Source organism: Cryptomeria japonica, chromosome 8, assembly GCF_030272615.1.
Source record: "Cryptomeria japonica chromosome 8, Sugi_1.0, whole genome shotgun sequence".
Taxonomy (NCBI): Eukaryota; Viridiplantae; Streptophyta; class Pinopsida; order Cupressales; family Cupressaceae; genus Cryptomeria; species Cryptomeria japonica.
The window spans coordinates 649,622,958-649,640,168 of record NC_081412.1 but is presented as its reverse complement, the minus strand read 5'-3'; the positions used below and the strand labels follow the sequence as shown (position 1 = coordinate 649,640,168).

General features: G+C 34.4%; 1 protein-coding gene across 1 annotated transcript; it reads left to right on the top strand.

Moving 5' to 3' along the window:
- Window positions 1-12,988: 12,988 nt before the first annotated feature.
- On the top strand, window positions 12,989-13,600 carry LOC131857893 (mavicyanin-like). Its single transcript, XM_059210670.1, has 2 exons — window positions 12,989-13,112; window positions 13,266-13,600. The coding sequence occupies exons 1-2, from the start codon at window positions 12,989-12,991 to the stop codon at window positions 13,598-13,600; spliced, it is 459 nt and encodes a 152-aa protein (XP_059066653.1).
- Window positions 13,601-17,211: the final 3,611 nt, after the last annotated feature.

The following is a 17,211-nucleotide window of genomic DNA, read 5'->3' as shown; positions in this document are numbered from 1 at the left end:
TGCATATTTATATTCTGGTCAGCCTTTTTTCTTGAGGTTGTAAGTGTACTGTCACTATAAGAAAATAGCTAGATGAGTAGGAAAACAAACCACACATTTTCTGTTCTTGTTAGCAACATGGGTTATTAGTTTGCTTCATCCATTTTGGTCTTGTGCATATTCATTGTTGATACTAAATCAATGTGTTCAATGTTGTTCTCAGCCTATGTGTTACTTCCATCTTTTGCTTAAATTGGCTAGCCTTAAATATTCTAGATTCTCTTGTCTGGAATGTCTATCTGCTCTTCTTTCAGTGTATTGGCTCCCTCCAGAACCAATAGTTGGAAATGAGAATATGCAAGAATAAAAGCTTAAGCTATATGAGGTTAGCAATAAAAGAGAATAAAATAATCCCTATAGTTAAACTACATTTTCATTACTAGATAAATCTCTTCATCCCATATAACATTGATATTGTAAAGATTTACAGATCAGGGTATAGTCTTGGGTGTTTTTTTTGTTCCATAGTTCTTTACTATTTCTGTATCTTCTGTGTGGCCTACAATATGTCATATAAGAGAGATGTAGAAAAGTATTAATTTTTTATTTTTTATCAACGTTAAAAATTATAATGGTATGCCCACTCTGTTCCTTCTCTAGAAACATGATTTGAAGGCCTGGATTTCTTTGATTTTATTGATGTAGAATTTATGATTTACTCCATGAAAACTAAAGGGTCATACAGGAAACTGAACGAGGTGAAGCACACCAGCTAGAGGAATATGTGGACTGGAGAAACAAACATGTGGATAAATCCAAACATTGCATAATCCTTGCTGGAGCTTTTGTTCTCTGTAAGCATTCAGAAAAACGTTGAATTTGTGATCTATAATTTAGGTGTTTCTAAATTTGGTTGTGTGAATTTTTAGTATCAATATATCAGATCAGGATGTTAAGAAAGTTTAAGAAAATGTAAAATTATAAGTAGTTGTATAGCTCTTAGTAAGTCCACTTCTCTATGTTCTTTATCTTCAGGCTTCTCTTGAATTGTGCAACTTATTTTCATTCTTAGTCTACATCCATGAAATATTCAGACTTGTTTAGATTCTGATTTTATGTTCATGAAATATGTAGGGTTGGGTGTTATTAACAGTACAAGCACATTTTCCTTCACTAAAGCTCGGATTTGCAAGCAGGTGGAAGGTAGACAAGCTATAATTTTCTACACTGGTCTATATCTCGTGGGGGTAGAACAATTCGATGCGAATGATGGAAAAGAGAGAAAGCATGTGTGTGGGTTCATTGCTAGCAGTAACATTTGTAGTGTGGGTACAAGACAATAAGGGCTGTCTCGGGATTTGTCCTCTCTATCATTAGCATTGCACTTGTATAAGCTTTCTTTATATGCAAAATTAACTCGTTCTCTCATATCAAATAACAATTTGTTTGTATGATGACATTTCATAATGGACAATATTGGATTTATGCTTTAACATCTTGCAGTTATTTGTCGATGGCTACAAATTTAGTCATTAGTTTAATTATTAGCCACTTTTGTGAATGTTCATACTCTTTTGGATTGAGGAAACAAACCAAGAGATAATAGCAGTAGGTCTAATTGCTATCAGCAATACAAATTGGACCTTCTTGAGGTCCAACTGCTAGTATACAACCTTTAGAAATCATATGCCACTTGAATGTCAAATAAATATCCCCAATGTGATGCCAAAAGGATCTAAGCTTTGCGGGCCCATCAATGCCTAGCTCCAAACCCTATCCTGCTAATAATACCAATGCCCTAATGAATATATATCTGTCGATAGAAGAATACATTTTTTATTAGATACAAACTTGATCACTAAAAGATTCGCCAATCAACTAAACTTCCACATTGGGTCAATAAAACCGCCATATCTGAAAATGAAGATAGCCGCCAATTGGCAAATAAGGTTGTCCAAAAAACCTAACAAAGAGTAAATTGCTTCTCAAATCACCAGTGCAAGCATGTAGATAGATCTACCCACATGGCTAAAATGTATGGACTAAGCAATAAACACCAGCCAAAAGCTAAGAATGTCTTGTCTAATTGGTGAAACTTGCTGCCAAGGAACAGATGTTCCATGTGAGCAAATGCTAGGAAGATATGGATGGGCGCAAGCCAAAACACTATCAATAAACATGAATTTCAATGAATACTATGTGCTAAGAAACCTCTTTGAGAAGACAAAAAAAAAAACTCCAAAAATGCTAGTCAATAAAATCAACTAGGCAGTAAACAATTACCACATAAAAATACAATAAAAAAATTAATCATTACTAATTTTTCTGATCAATAACAAGATACACAATGCAAAATATAATAAAAGTGGCTAGAAAGTGCCGATAAAATGGCACACTAATAAGACAAATCACCAATAAATGAAGACAAAACTAGGTTGATCTATCACTAGACCTCTAATCCCTCAAAACACTGATGAAATTGCAACAAACATCTATCAAATAAAATACCTTTAAAAAATGAATGGGTTGAGTGATGAAAGGAAACCTGATAATATGACTTCTCTAAATAGCCAAAAACAAAAACACACAACCAATCAAAAGAAATGAAGCTAGCCATAAATTGCAAACAATATATTTGATGTTGTTACCACATCATTTATTCTTCATGGTGAGAGTGGGTCATCTTTCCCTTTTTATGTTGGAGTCCTAGTTCAAACCATGTTACCTTGGTTCAAGTCCTTAATGTGGCCTCAAATCCTTTCTCTAGTCATTTAAGTCAATTTCAGATAATTCATTGTACTCCTTGAACATGTCGAACCATTCTGAACTGGGTTCAAGATGTTCATATAGGTTCAATAGGTTCCAAGGTGTTTAGAAAAGGTTCTTCGTACTAACATTTTCTCTAAGTTTTTGCAGCGGCTCTTTAATAAAGTTTTTCTTAATCGGTGATATAACATTTGTGTTGAGCTTGTTAAACTGAGTTCAAAGGATTCAAATATGTTCAACGTGTTAAACACAGCAAACTGGTCAATAGTTTGATGTGGCGTACATCTTGAACTGCTTGAACACTCAAGAAGTTGGTTCAAGATGTTCATACGGGTTCAATGCTGGTGGGTCCCATGGTTTCTAATGTTTTGAGAAGTGCATTTATTGCTAAATATGGAGAGGCAGAACCATATTGTAAAGTGATGTCATACTTTGGCTTTTTTGAAGTAAGTGAATGTTTCGGGAACTGGCAGTTTCTTAAAGTACGCCGCCATTCATTCAATGTATGCGTGCGGGGGTCTAATCTAGCAATTTGCTGCGTTTGGAATGAAATTGTGAAATCATTGCATTTAATGTGTCTTTATTATTACCTTTCTCTATAAGGTATGAAAATCATTTGTGTTCTGCGTTTGCTACTTGATGCTGGATTTTTCTTTATATTATCCTTGGATAGGAGTCTTTCTTGCTGCTAGCCGTTGTCCGATTATACAGCTGTGAAGGTGAGTCTTTCCTTATTTTCTCTAGTTTTTTCCCTTGCATTTTCTCTCATACAGAAGGTTTCACTGCAATCAAATTTAGGTTTCTTGTTTTGAAATCATGAAGTCTAGCCTGCACTTGTTTTGAAACATCTTTAGCTTGGCATCCACAGAAGCCATAGTTAGTGATATTGACCAGAAGGGCGTTCAAGGGTGTTGATAAGTCTATTTGTATAGATATTTTGAGTAGTGGACTTTTAGAAGCCACCGCCTTTCCTCTAGCAATTCCTTGTCCAGAGCTGGGTCGGGAGTGTATTGCCAGATATGACCCTGTATCTGAAACTATTAAAAGGGATAATGGTGAAACCATTCTTGCCATTAACTGCAAGGTGATTGCTTCAGTGTTCAAGATACCAGATTATCAGTTTTCTAATTTCTCCCCTGCTCAGTCAATTAGTGAGTTCAATGTAGATAGAGTTGGACACAAGAATAATGTGGTGAAGTTCTGGTTGAAGGTCCCTCAGAGAGGTGGTTCTAGACTACCTAAAAATCCTAACAAGAACCACATGTTGCCACATATCCACGATGTAATGCTTCTATTGCATCGAGCCAGAGGTTCTGCCGAAGCTTATAGCTTTGATGATTGGATATATTGCTATGTGCAATTAGTTCTGGAAGGAAAACAATATTTGGATTGGGCGGAGTTAATTGCTAATTCGATGAGAGAGCAGTTGAGTCTAGCCAAACAATTTCAACAAAACTTCTTCATGTCCTCGTATCTTTTGTATTGTCTAGCGTGTGTTAAGGAGTTAACGAGTATACCCAAGCAGCCCACTAAGGAAGATGTTTCAGTGTATGAGTTTTATCCAATGTTACAAAAAGACAATGCCCTACAAGATTTGAGAAAGGTACACAATGCATTCCTGGGCGATATGTGTCATGAACTAAAGGGTACAAAAGCCAAGCGGATTTTAGATGATGCACAGTCCTTGATTAAGAAGTTCGGAAGCTTTTACATCCAGTTCCCATGCTTTTGCTATATACGAGTAGGAGGCTTTGAAGAGGAACCCTTCAAGCTTTTGCATTTCTATTTTGATTGTTTTGTCCTAGCAGAAGTATCCAAATAACTGACTTCCATGGTCAAGAAGGCATAGCCTAAGGACAAGTGGGAAGGTCATTTTCCAATACAATTGGGAGTGTTATCCTATAATTCAATGTCTGATGCACTAACTATAGGAGCAGACCTTAGAAATTTTAATTTCTCTCTGTATGCTAAAAGAAAAGGGTTTGACAATAAAGGATTTTCTCGAAGCCTTGGCTTAATGCCTTATCTTCCCATGGTGCACTTAGAAGATTTCTGGGAAGACTGTTCAGATGAACTTGAAGTCTTCAAAAGAGAAAATATGAGATTGGTGCTGGAACAAGTTATTTCATTGCAAATAAAGATAGATATTAAAGGGCTTGAAGAAGATTATCTTGAACTGTTTGAACCAGGATATTTAGCCCACACAGAGACTGAAATACCCCCAATTAATTGGGATGAGGAGGAAAATGATGACATATAATTGAGAACCGAATGAGTTCTGGACAGAACCATGGCATGGGTGGTAAAAAAGAAAGCAATGAAGCCAAGAATCAAGTCCCTTTCTATGAGAATTATGTCTTCACCAAAACGTCCTTCTAATAGTGCTCCTATTCGTGCAGGTAAGGGAATCAAGTCGGCTCAGCCTAGACACAGACCTAGCCCAACTCTAGATTTCAATACCCCTCGGCATTCTCGATCACGTAGTGTCACCCAGAGGAGGATGGACCAGGTCAAGGATACGGGAGTCAAATATGCCGTGCTTGAAGCTCAAATCTTTGAAATTGAAGATTTGGATGGTGAAGTTGCTTGTGCTCTAGACTCCCAAACGGTGACTGTGGCTATGACGCCACCCCCAAAGATGATTGAAGGAACTTCTCATTCTACTATGACTCCTAGATGGTTAACAACCTCAATGAACAAGAAAAGGAGCTTTCTTCCTGTGACCATTCCAATTATGGAGATGGTTGCCAAGTACTCTGAGAAGAATCCAAAGCCAAAGAGGTTCAAGACCACTGTGCACCTAAACAATGATGAGGAAACTGGTAAATGGATGGTGGAAATTGCCTCTTACAAACCAAAAGATGAAAACAAAGAGGCCGGTTCTGATGATTTTGAAATCACAAAAGTAGAGTTGGGAAAGATGAGCAGGGATACAGATAACCATTTTTTCCAAGTGTCAGCGAAGAAAATGCTTACCCGGTCAGAGAAGGATGGACGGAAGAAAAGAGAACTTAAAAGACATATAAGTGTCTTGGCTCAGTTCATCGATAGCATCAGATGCCTTGGAGCAATTCCAATATCCCATGCCACTGAGAACTTTGACCCAACTTCTTCGGAAAACAAGAAGTTGATGAAACAAGTTCGACAGGCTAAGAGCACTGCTGAAGCGGTTGAAAAATGGATTGAACAAGTAATCAAAGATGGTGAAAAATACATTACCGACTCCCGAAAGTTGTGTGATGAAGTACAGAGCTTGATTTCCAAAATCCAAAATCAGCTTGTACCATGGGAGAAAGAAGAGCACAAATGGAAAACTGTCTTGCCTCTGTTTACCAAAATCGAAGAGTATGGAACTACCATATTTCTCACAGAACATTCAATTAAGCTGGTATCTGATGAATGCCAACTTTTCGTGCTAAAGAAAACTATCATGTGGCGGGTGCTCACCTTTCAATCAGTAATTATGGATTCAAAAACCTCCATCTATGAAATCCAAGATTTGCATAGCAGTATAGTCAAGGATAATAAAGTGGTTAATCCTGATCATGACTAGGAACTAGGAATCTACGGGTCAAGTACACAGGAAGCAGTCAAGTTTTTCTGGTTGAACATGGAGAAGATCAATGTTAGGAGTAGTTTCATGTTAGAGGATATAACCAAAGTGGCTAGGATCGAATCTATGGTTTTTATTGGGAATGATCAACTGTCGAAGCACTCAGAGAAGATGGTGCAACACAAGTGGAATAAAGAGGTGGCAAAGGCGAAACTTAATGCAATGAAATTCCCAAGCCAATCAATGATCCAGGAACTCACAGCTGCTAATGATGCTCACAAAGATGGAGAAGAGGATGATGATGAAATATGACATAATGCATCTGCTTTGGGCTAGTTTTCTTTATTTTTAAAAACATTTTTCATAGTTATGCAAATACTTCGGGAAAACTATCCCAAAATCTTTTCTGTTGGTTTCGTAACTGTTTTATCGAGGAGTGGTCAAGTTTTCAAGGAGACCCTCCCTGTTTAGATTGTAAATTAAGTAAAACCGATGGTAGAAGGGTTAGATTTTTAGTAACTAATTTTGGAAAATTTGTACGAGGTGTTTGTTTTGATATTTCCTATTCTTAATCAAAGGAAGAATCAAATGGTTGAGATCTGTGGTAGAAAAAGATTGGTGTATGTATCATTATGTCTATGATTACATAAAGACATATATATGAAATCTGATCATGTTGTATTTGGGGAGAAGAAAGATCTGCGTATTTTGAATCCGAATAGATAACATGTCTTTGCATGTGTTCATCTGATCAAGTAACAGTATCTGATTATTTCATTGTAGTTTTTCATTATTCCTCTGATGTTCTTTCCTTTGAATGTGTTGTTTACTCTAGAAAAGATTCATGTTTATGGGTGGATTCATTTTCCTTGAATCTGTTTGTCTTTATTTGGATGAAGTATATTGAACTTTGTTTCAGTTGCTGTAGTTACATACTTTGAAAATTAAGAAGATAGTTTCCATTATTTATGAGATATGAGGAAATTTATAGCCTTTCATCCAAGAATGAAATAGGTGGCCTTATATGCTTTCTAGTTAAAAGATTTTCATTTGGATATAAATAAAAAGAAAAACACATTTTATGAAAAATCTAGATAGGGAGCTGTACCTAGGCAAAAATTCAGAGGGAGGTGATTTGAAACAAATGCTTACCCTACTGTTCAATGAACCATTTGTTCTTAAAAGAAGGTAACAAAGTTTTAAAATTAATCATTTAAAAGCAAAGAGAAAATATGCTCACTAACAGATGCATCACAAATAAAATCATCTAGCTAAATTAATGCCTCAAGTAATAATGAAGCCACAAATATGAATTGGTTCACATCATAATAAAATCATAGTCAGGAGTCAAATATCACTTTCAAAGTTTTTGTTGAAATAGAAATTTTCAAATTTTCAAATGCCAATAGACAATTATATATCTAAACAATCGAACGAACGAAAACTCAACATTTCTATGGGGTCTCAAATCTAAGAAGAGATGCAAAACAATAAGATCTAGTACCATGTTGGAGCAATGGTCCCAAGTAGCCACGATAACAAATGCAAGATTCTTCGATAGAGATAGAAAATAATTATCCACCAAGGAGTAAACTATTTACAATACCCTTCCTTATATAAGCAAGAGTTAGAAAGAGAGCACCAATGAAGTGCAAGGATAGGTACAATGTTACCTGACATAATTTACTATATGCATAACTAGAAATAATAAACTCTACGTACTCACCTAGAAACATGTAATAATACTATGTGCCTAAGTTGGACTTGAGCACCTTAAATAGGGAAATCCTATTTAGAATTGCTACTATTCTTGGGTGTCATGTTGAGCCACTCCCCCCAACTTACCTTGGGCTTCCTCTTTGTACAAATTCTATCCATGACTTATTTTGTTTGGGCCCAATTGATAAATTTTAATCTAAATTTGCTAGTTGGAAAGGGGATTTATTGAGTTAGGTTGGTAAACTTACTTAATCAAACCTTCTCTTTAGAATTTACCTGTTTCAGCAATGAGCCTATTTCAAATCCCAAGGAAGTTCATTGTTAAGATGGAATGAATTCATAATAATTTTCTTTGTACTAGTTTAGAATTGAGGAATATATTACATCTTGTGGCTTGGGATCAAGTCTGCCTTCCTGAGAGGTTTAGTGGTTTGGCCTTTAGAAAAATCAAGGAATTTAATTATGCTTTGATGGCAAAATAATTTTGAGGATTTTGGAAGGTTAAGAATGAGTAGACCTCCATAGCTCATTGCAAGTATTTGGCCTCTTATATTCATTCTAGGGAATTCTTATTTGATTCTAGGTCATTGGCATCTTGTTCTACCTTATGGAACTATATCTCCATCCCAAAATCTATCAGTGCTAGGGGCCTTAGATGATCTCTTGGGAATGGCACTAATATTTGGTTCTAGGATGACTAGTGGCTTGGAGATTCCAGCATCTCTCTATCTCTATGGGATTATTTTTGTGAGCTCTGTATTTGACAGATTGGTTGTTGGGTGGCTGATTATATTATTTATTCAATGTGGATTGGTCTATATGCTCTTTAACCAACTCTTGCTCCTTTGCAAGATCTTCTATCTAATGTTCATATCCTTATTGTCTAGAGTGTTGATTCATTTGTTTGGGCAGGCTCTTTAATTGGGTCCTTCTTGGTTCCTAATGCTTTGAAGATTCAAATGGCATTTTCCCCCCTTCAACCTTTATGTGTAGTAGTTTGGAACTCTTACTTGAACCCCAAGGTTGAAAAAAATTTATGGCTTCTTTCCCAAAATAGGATTCTAACTATTAATAATCTCTTCAAGAGAGGTTTTGGTATGGCTAACAAATATTACTTGTGTATGGAAGTAACAAAGGATTTATTTCACCGTCTATTTGGTTATAGTTATGTCGGTGTTATATGGGCTCTTTTCTTTCACTTGTGGTCTATTGATTGCATATTTATTGTTGCCATGCTTGTGAAGTGTGATACCTGCAGTTGCAACACAAACACTCAATAGATCATTACAAGCATGGTTAGCAAATAATAAGAAAAACAAGATGAACCATGACAAAGTGACCTATCGCCTCCTAAAAGATGCGAGTATGGATTTGCTCTCAGATCTGCATAAGCAATCCCATTGACATGACTACACCTAGATGGAGGATTTGAAATGGTAATGATATGCAAAGATGAGATTGATTATGCTAAATTTATCCAAGAGACTAATTAAGATAATGATATGCATGACTAAGATAGGATGCTGATGCAATTAAGCTAGAAAAGAGATTGATTAAGCTACATGATTCAACAATTATGCGAGAAAATGATCAAATTTAGCTAATGCAATTGCCTATAACAATGATGCTTAAATGATATGCCTATAGTAACAATGCCTAGATTTATAATGAGATGGGATCCTTATTGCTCCAAAATGGGGGATATTTATAGGATTTCCAAGGCCAGGGGTGAGGTGGCAGGAATCAATGGTCAAGATTGAGTCTAAAGATATCAAGGGTGAAATTGGAGGAGGTTGGAGAAGAGGTTGGAGGAAGAGACACTTGTCATCTCTGTGGTGACAAGTGTCAATGAGCTTTGCTCATAAAAGGGCAAGTGTCCAAGAGAGGAGACATGTGGGTAAAGTTTCGTGTGTCTCAAGAAGAAAATATCCACACCATAGGAGGCTAGGATGTGCAAAATAGGATAGGGTTAGTTAGACATAGGGTTAGGTTAGGGGATGGTTAGGTTAGGTGGTTAAAATTTAGGAGCCATGTGGGTAATTTGAATTTAAAAATTCAAATAATAGGAAAAGACTAATTAATTCTCAACAACTCATAAATTGATTTGTTTTAATTAATTAGGGGATTAGAAGAATTGAATTAAATGGGGGGGAAGATTAATTAATCAAATGGAACTATTGAAATGAACCTATTAAATAAATCCTTAGATTTACTAATAAGTAGATGAAAGGGATTTAATCAAATTGCTAATGAATTCAATTAAATTGGGAAGGGGTGTAAGGGATTTAATCAAATTGCTAATGAATTCAATTAAATTAGGAAGGGGGGTTAATTAAATAATTGCTTATGTAATTAATTATCTTTAGACCATTTTTAGGTGTATACATTTGCTTTGTTTTCTGAGTGTTAGTGGGAGTAGATTCCTCCCACCTCTAATACCTCTCTATGTCTATTATGGTCTCTCATCATGCCTCATATTGCTTTCAGGGTGTGGAAGGAGCATAATAATAGAATTTTTCAAGAAACTACTTGCCCTGCAGACAAATTAGATTTCAAAATTTGGGCAACTATTAAGGATAATTTTATGGTGATCTACCCAAAGGACCTACTTAAGAGCCCAAACTCATTCCTTCCTAGTATGATGTCCTTGATGTATATAATTGGTGACCCTAGTGGGATCTCTATCCTCCTTCACAGGTCCAATTAGGTACAAAATGGTGTTGTGTGAAAATCTCATCCTGTTGCATGGATCTAAATTAATACCAATGGGGAGCCAAGGGTATCCTTGGGATTGTTTGTTGAAGGGGAGTGGCATGTGATCACAATGGTAGGTTTCACTCAATGGTGGCCCTCACTTTGGGAATCCAGACAAACCACTGTGATGAGGCAAAGGCAACCTACATTGCTATCAAGTTGACAATCTCTAATGGATATAAAAAATTGTGGTTAGAGATTGATTCTCTAAATTTTATTAATTATTTAAAGGGTGTTTAGACCTCTAGCTAGAAAATTAAATGTTTTATCCTAGACTATATTGACATGCTTAATTCATTGGAAGAGCATAAAATTTATAATGTAATTTGTGAGGTCAATAAGGTTTTTGATGGCTTTGGTAATTTTTGTATTAAGAAATATCATATTGTTTGGTGGGGGTCTTTTGATCACATCCCCATGGACATTGAATATCTCATTATTGATGACATTAGATTATGTTGAGCAGATGGAATTCTTGGTAATGATGGTGGGGGTCTTTTGTTCACATCCTCGTGGACATTAAACGTCTCATTATTGATGACATTAGATTATGCTAAGTAGATGGCATTCTTGGTAATGATGGTTCATTACTTTTGGCTCATGTGGACAAGATGGATAAGGTGTTCATCCCCTATTATGGAAGGTAAAGGCAGATTTTTTAATTTCTATTTCACTTAGCCCAAGGTGTTTTTAGCCTAGTTTTTACCTTCGTTATTGGGTCCTACTTCTTGTTATCTAGTTGTGCTATCCCCTTTACCTATATCATAGCCATGGGTGGAGATAGAAATAGACTCAAGCCCACCTCCTATGAAAATTGGCAAAATAAACACGCTCCTTGGGATAAATTATCAATCGGTACTAGTATTACCCCATACTTCGAAAACCTTGATGGCCATGATCCTCTGGTTACTAAAGCATTTCTAGATGGCTAGAAGAATGGTATTCTTTTGGTGTATATGGTGGAAATCTTTCTTACGGAAGACCTTATTGCTGAAGTTATAGGAAAGTTGGTGGAAGGCAAGAAATTGTACAAAGATCGCAAGATTTCGGATGAGGTAATCAATGTCTTCTTCAAGGAAGTTGAATGGAATTTGGTAAAGAGAACTACTGATGGGGGTTATGATTGTGTGTCCATCAAAACCCTTTGGGCTAATGTTGTAGAGGTGACTATGAGCTATCTAACCCTTGACGATCATTTCTCTAGCTTGTTTAGCTACCATTTCATGATTTTGAACCATTTTAGGCATGATAGATGGATTTCTCTACCTTTTTACCTTTTGTCACTACTTAGCAATGAGATTTTTACTCATAGAAAAAAACCCCAATTTTCCTGGTCCTTCATGAAGGCCTCATCCTCCTTCTTACTAAGCATGCTAAAGCCTTAGCCATTTAGTCTAATCTCTTAGACCAATAAATTGAGTTTGCCCAAAATGTTTGCAAGCACTTTTCGAATATCTAGCAGATAGAATCCACCAAGGCATCATTATAGCCGTTCCCACCATAGACATTGCTCACAAACCCACCCAATCTAGAAGATTTCCAAGACAATCTAATGTCATAGAATAATTACAAATAACAAATGCATAATTGATATCAAATCACATGAATAATCCAAATATATACAAATAATTATAAACTTATCAACTAAATAATCTATAAAACTTATTAAATTAATAATATCACCTAAAAAACTATTAAATAACCAATATATATATATAAATTATTATTATTCTACATTTTAAATAGTAATGATTATTACAAAATAAAATTATAATAATTTGAAAAACGAAAAAGAAATCTAAAACTATTTAGAACTGTCGACCATTGAAGAAAACATTTGTATTAGGAATGCTCAAAATTAGCGTAACAATTTTAATTTTTTGGAGACGATCGAATGCTTTCGTCCTGCGGTAAGAGCTACGAAACGCGAGGAACCTTTTGGAGTTCACTTGGCTAATCGTCCGTTTTGATTTTGCGTATCAACAAAAGGAGAAATTCTTTATGGTATCTTACATTCGGCAGTCCGGCTGGCGCCGGTTTTATTGTCATTAATCACAGGCAGCAGATTATATATGCTCATGAACACCCACTCCCTCCAATCCATTTTCAGCCTGGGAAAAACTTTCTAATCATTTAAGAAGGAATTCAAATCAGATTTCAATGGAAACCAAAAGTCTGATTTCTCTCATATCGTTGGCCTCTCTATCATTAATAATTATGGTATGTGACCCCGTCAATGCTGCCAACGTTTTTACAGTGGGTGATGAGAAGGGATGGACAATTGGCTTTGACTACCGGACGTGGGTACAAGCCAAAGAATTCCATGTTGGGGACAGACTGGGTAATTTCATCCCCATCCAATTTCACTTTTATATATACTTATACATTGGTATGATATTTTTTAGTATGAATATTGAACGTTTGTATTGGCATTTATTGTTTCATAAAATTTAATACCCGTTTTATCTGAATGTGTATTGGGTGGGTTTTTCAGTGTTCAACTACCCGAAGGGAGTTCACAACGTGCTAGCGGTAAATGGGTCGTCATTTGCAAACTGTGTTAAAGAAGCCACCGGTGGTAAGTTTGAGAGCGGGAAGGACGATCTACAAATAATGAAAAGCGGGAATATATGGGTCATCTCTGGTGTGGGGCAGGATTGCGAAAACGATCTGAAGCTCAAAATCACAGCAATTGAGGCTCAGTTTCCTTCTGCTTCACCCGCACCTGGACCTGCACCTGCACCAGAATCATCAGACTGGATTGGAGATTCAGACGAACATTCGCCTACTCCGGCTCCATCTTCCAGATATCGATCAAAGCCTTGGTAGAGCGCTTTTGTTAGCGATTCCTATAATAAATTTGGACGTTCTTCAAGTGCGTTTTGTGTATTATGTCTATGTAGTTACATGTTTTGTCGTGCAAGAAATTGTTGCTGACAATAAGATATGTAGCGGAAGTCAAGAACTCCAGATATGGTCGGCCATGTTAATTTCAATTCATTCGAAATTTTGTGCAATCAGTTCTGAGTTCCTGAACGCAGTTTCGATAAGCGTCATTATGTAATTTGCTTATGCGCAAAATTATTTGGCTTTAAGATAGTGTTATTCAATCGTTTTCCGTTCCCAAAATTGGATCTAATTTTTACAACTATATTTGAATTTTACAGAGGACATTTTAAACTACAAATAAAATAAAAAAACGTCCATATAAATCAACTATGTTTGCTTAATATTACTTATTAAAGATGCTGGAATGTATATTTTCAGATTTTTTAGTTTAAGTTATTTGTTAATTTAAACAAAGCGTTAATTTTAAATCTTTCAATCACCCACCGTCAAAGTCTTCTATTAAATTATGTCAGATGGTGTAGTATACTCAGGTTTCACTATATCATGATTTAGTTAAGCTTTTTAAAATTTAAAATGCTTCTAATTATGCCACTTTTCTCTGCATCCCTTTGCCCTTAATTATGTCAGATGGTGTAGTATACTCAGAGGTTTCAATATATCATGATTTAGTTAAGCTTTCTAAAATGTTTACTGCTTTTATTATTTAATTAAATTTTTTAAAATAGGATGATTATCTATTAATTATTATGTCATATGAAATGATTAAATTCTTATAACAAACTTTTAGTTCTATTTTAGCAACAAAATATATCACTTCACTCTCACTATCTTTTAATTCAAAATAATTTTCATCAAAATGTTTTATTATTGCATATATCGTTATTAGATGTTTGATATAAATTTCATTTTTACATTAACACAATGCTAATATTGATGAGATTGTGAAGAAATTTAGATTGAGGATTGTAGAATTATGGCCACACACATGCTCACTCCTCTAAAGTTTGTAACATCTTCAAATTAAAAGTTGATTATTCTCATATTGTATAGGTAACCAATAGGTTCCTTGATAGAGTTGGTCAACACTAGACAATATATATTTTATAATGAATACCTTGAGTTAGTCCCTAGTGGATCCTAGATAGCAGTAGTGGGTAGCAACAAAATATGTTCTCAAATATTTGAAACGAAAAGTGGAGTGTCATCTAAACTCTCTTGGAGATGGTGGAGTGAAGTTATAATAGTATATAGACATTGACTAGGCAGGTAGTGCATTAAATAGGAATATCAATTGATATATTTTCTTTAGCTTTAGTTCGCTAATGGTATCTTGGTTTTGTAAGAAATAAAATTCAATGACTCTAGGAACAATAAAGGTAAAGTACATACTAACTAGTACTACTATTTGTGAGGCCAATGTAATGTACATGTTACTTATAGGGTTGTTTTTATCAAAAGTGAGATGCCATGATCATTAACTATGATAATCAAACTTGTGTGAAACTATCAAAGACTATAGTATTTCATGATACATCAAATTACGTACATATTAGATATCAATTCATTAAATATAATGTTTTGAGTAGACTACTCAAATGCTACTACATCTGTATTGATCATTAGGTAACTAATATTCTAACAAAGCCTTTAGCCAAATGGAAGATTGAATTCTTCATAGACAAACTCGGATTTGTATACAATTATTTCATTGCTAATAGGGAGTATTGAATTTATTAGCCCAAATACAATATTTTGTATAGGTTTAGTGTTAACATGCAGAAAAAATATTAAATTTTTGAGTTAGTATATTTTTTCATTGTACTTAATTCATTTCTCCAAAAGCCTTTTATTTAGCAAAATAAGTCTAATAAAGTTTACATGACATAATATTGCAAGAAATTCATTTACATTGTCTTTTTAAGTTTAATGAAAGTTTTTTTTAAAGGAATACAAAATTTGAATGTAAGATACAAATAAGTGCTCTACAATTGTATGTTATATTAGTTGTGAAGCTTTCATTATACATTTTTTGGAGAAATATAAAATAAGTTGTTCAGTGTAGATATGTGTATCCATCCTTTTTTGAATATTTTTTTCTTGTCTGATTGATTCATTATTTTTGACTTTGTAAAATTGGTCACCTAGTAATTTTGAAAGAATTATTCACTCTAGAGAGGAAATAAATATACATAAAGATGAATAAAATTTAATAGAAAACCCGAATGCATTGTTAATAAAAATGGCTAAGATTTTATAAGAAATATATATATAAAATATAAATTTCTAACAAAATCCTAAATTCCTACATATGGAAATGACATCGAAAGAGAGTAGAAAATACAAATTGATTATGATGTCAAGCTTTTTCTAACAATCCATACCCCGTTTAAAGGAAAATATAACTAAAGAGGGAGAAATGAAAAAAGACTAAAAAGACTCAACCCATACCTCTTTCCTTTATTTTCCCCCTCATGAAATGTGTAATTTCTATTTTAGTATCCCATCAGGATTAATCATTCTAGTGCTAAGTTTTTCAAATAACTTTAATTGATAGAATCATAATAAAATAGTATATTTTGATCTCCCTAGTAGAAATACTTGACCCATCTTAAAATCATTTCTATAATATTTTAATTTTAATTTAAAAAATTGAAACATATTTGTAGTTGCAAATATTTAATATAGGTTTATTTACCTAAAAAAAGTACTAATTAAATCTAAGAAAGAACAATTTGAAGGCTATAATATGTTTTTCTTCATATCATAGTTAAAACATGTTAAGAAAAGACTAATTGAATGGAACATGACACATTTCAAGAACATCTCTTAGACTAATGGTAGAATTGAAGAGGAGTTGAAATCTCTAAATGAAAAAGTAATTAAGAGTGGAATGTCTCGGATTGAATTTCTTAGAGAAAAATAATTGTTGATGGAGTATGAAGATGTCTTATCAAAGGAAGAAATGTTTTCGAAATAGAAATCAAGGGAGAATCGGTTACAGGAAGGAGATAGGAATACTAAATATTTTCATAACATTACAAAACAAAAGAGAGGGATAAATAGAATATCTAGATTGGAGGTGGAAAGAGGATTAATCATTGAGGACCCTATAGCTATTTAAAGTTATATAGTCAAATTACCTAAAAAATTTCTAAATAATAGGGAGGGCTCAATGTTATTTGATCAAGATACTTTCTTGCAATTTATTCCTCATATTATATCTAAGGAGTAGAACAAGTGTTTAAATGATCAGATTTCCCTTTTAGAAGTAGAGGCTACATTCAATCAATTACATTCAAATAAGGCTCTTGGACCAAATGGTTTCCCAGTAGGGTTTTCCAAAGGTATTGGAACATACTAGAGAGAGACATATGACAAAGGCTCTAGAAGCAATAAGAAATTCTAGGGAAGTTGCTTAGAGAAGTCAAAATTTCCTTTATAGTTCTCATTCCTAAAAAGGACAAATCTTTGAAATTGCAATACTTTACGCCAATTTCACTTTGTAATACATTATACAAATTCTTGACCAAAATAACGGCAAAAAGGCTTAAACATTTACTCCTAGATTGATAAAGTTAGATATAAAGAAA

Excerpts from the sequence above, each read along its gene's own strand:
- LOC131857893 (XM_059210670.1), top strand. The coding sequence starts at position 12,989 with ATGGTATGTGACCCCGTCAATGCTGCCAACGTTTTTACAGTGGGTGAT. Across the intron at positions 13,113-13,265 it reads CCATGTTGGGGACAGACTGG|TGTTCAACTACCCGAAGGGA; the intron begins GTAATTTCATCC and ends TGGGTTTTTCAG.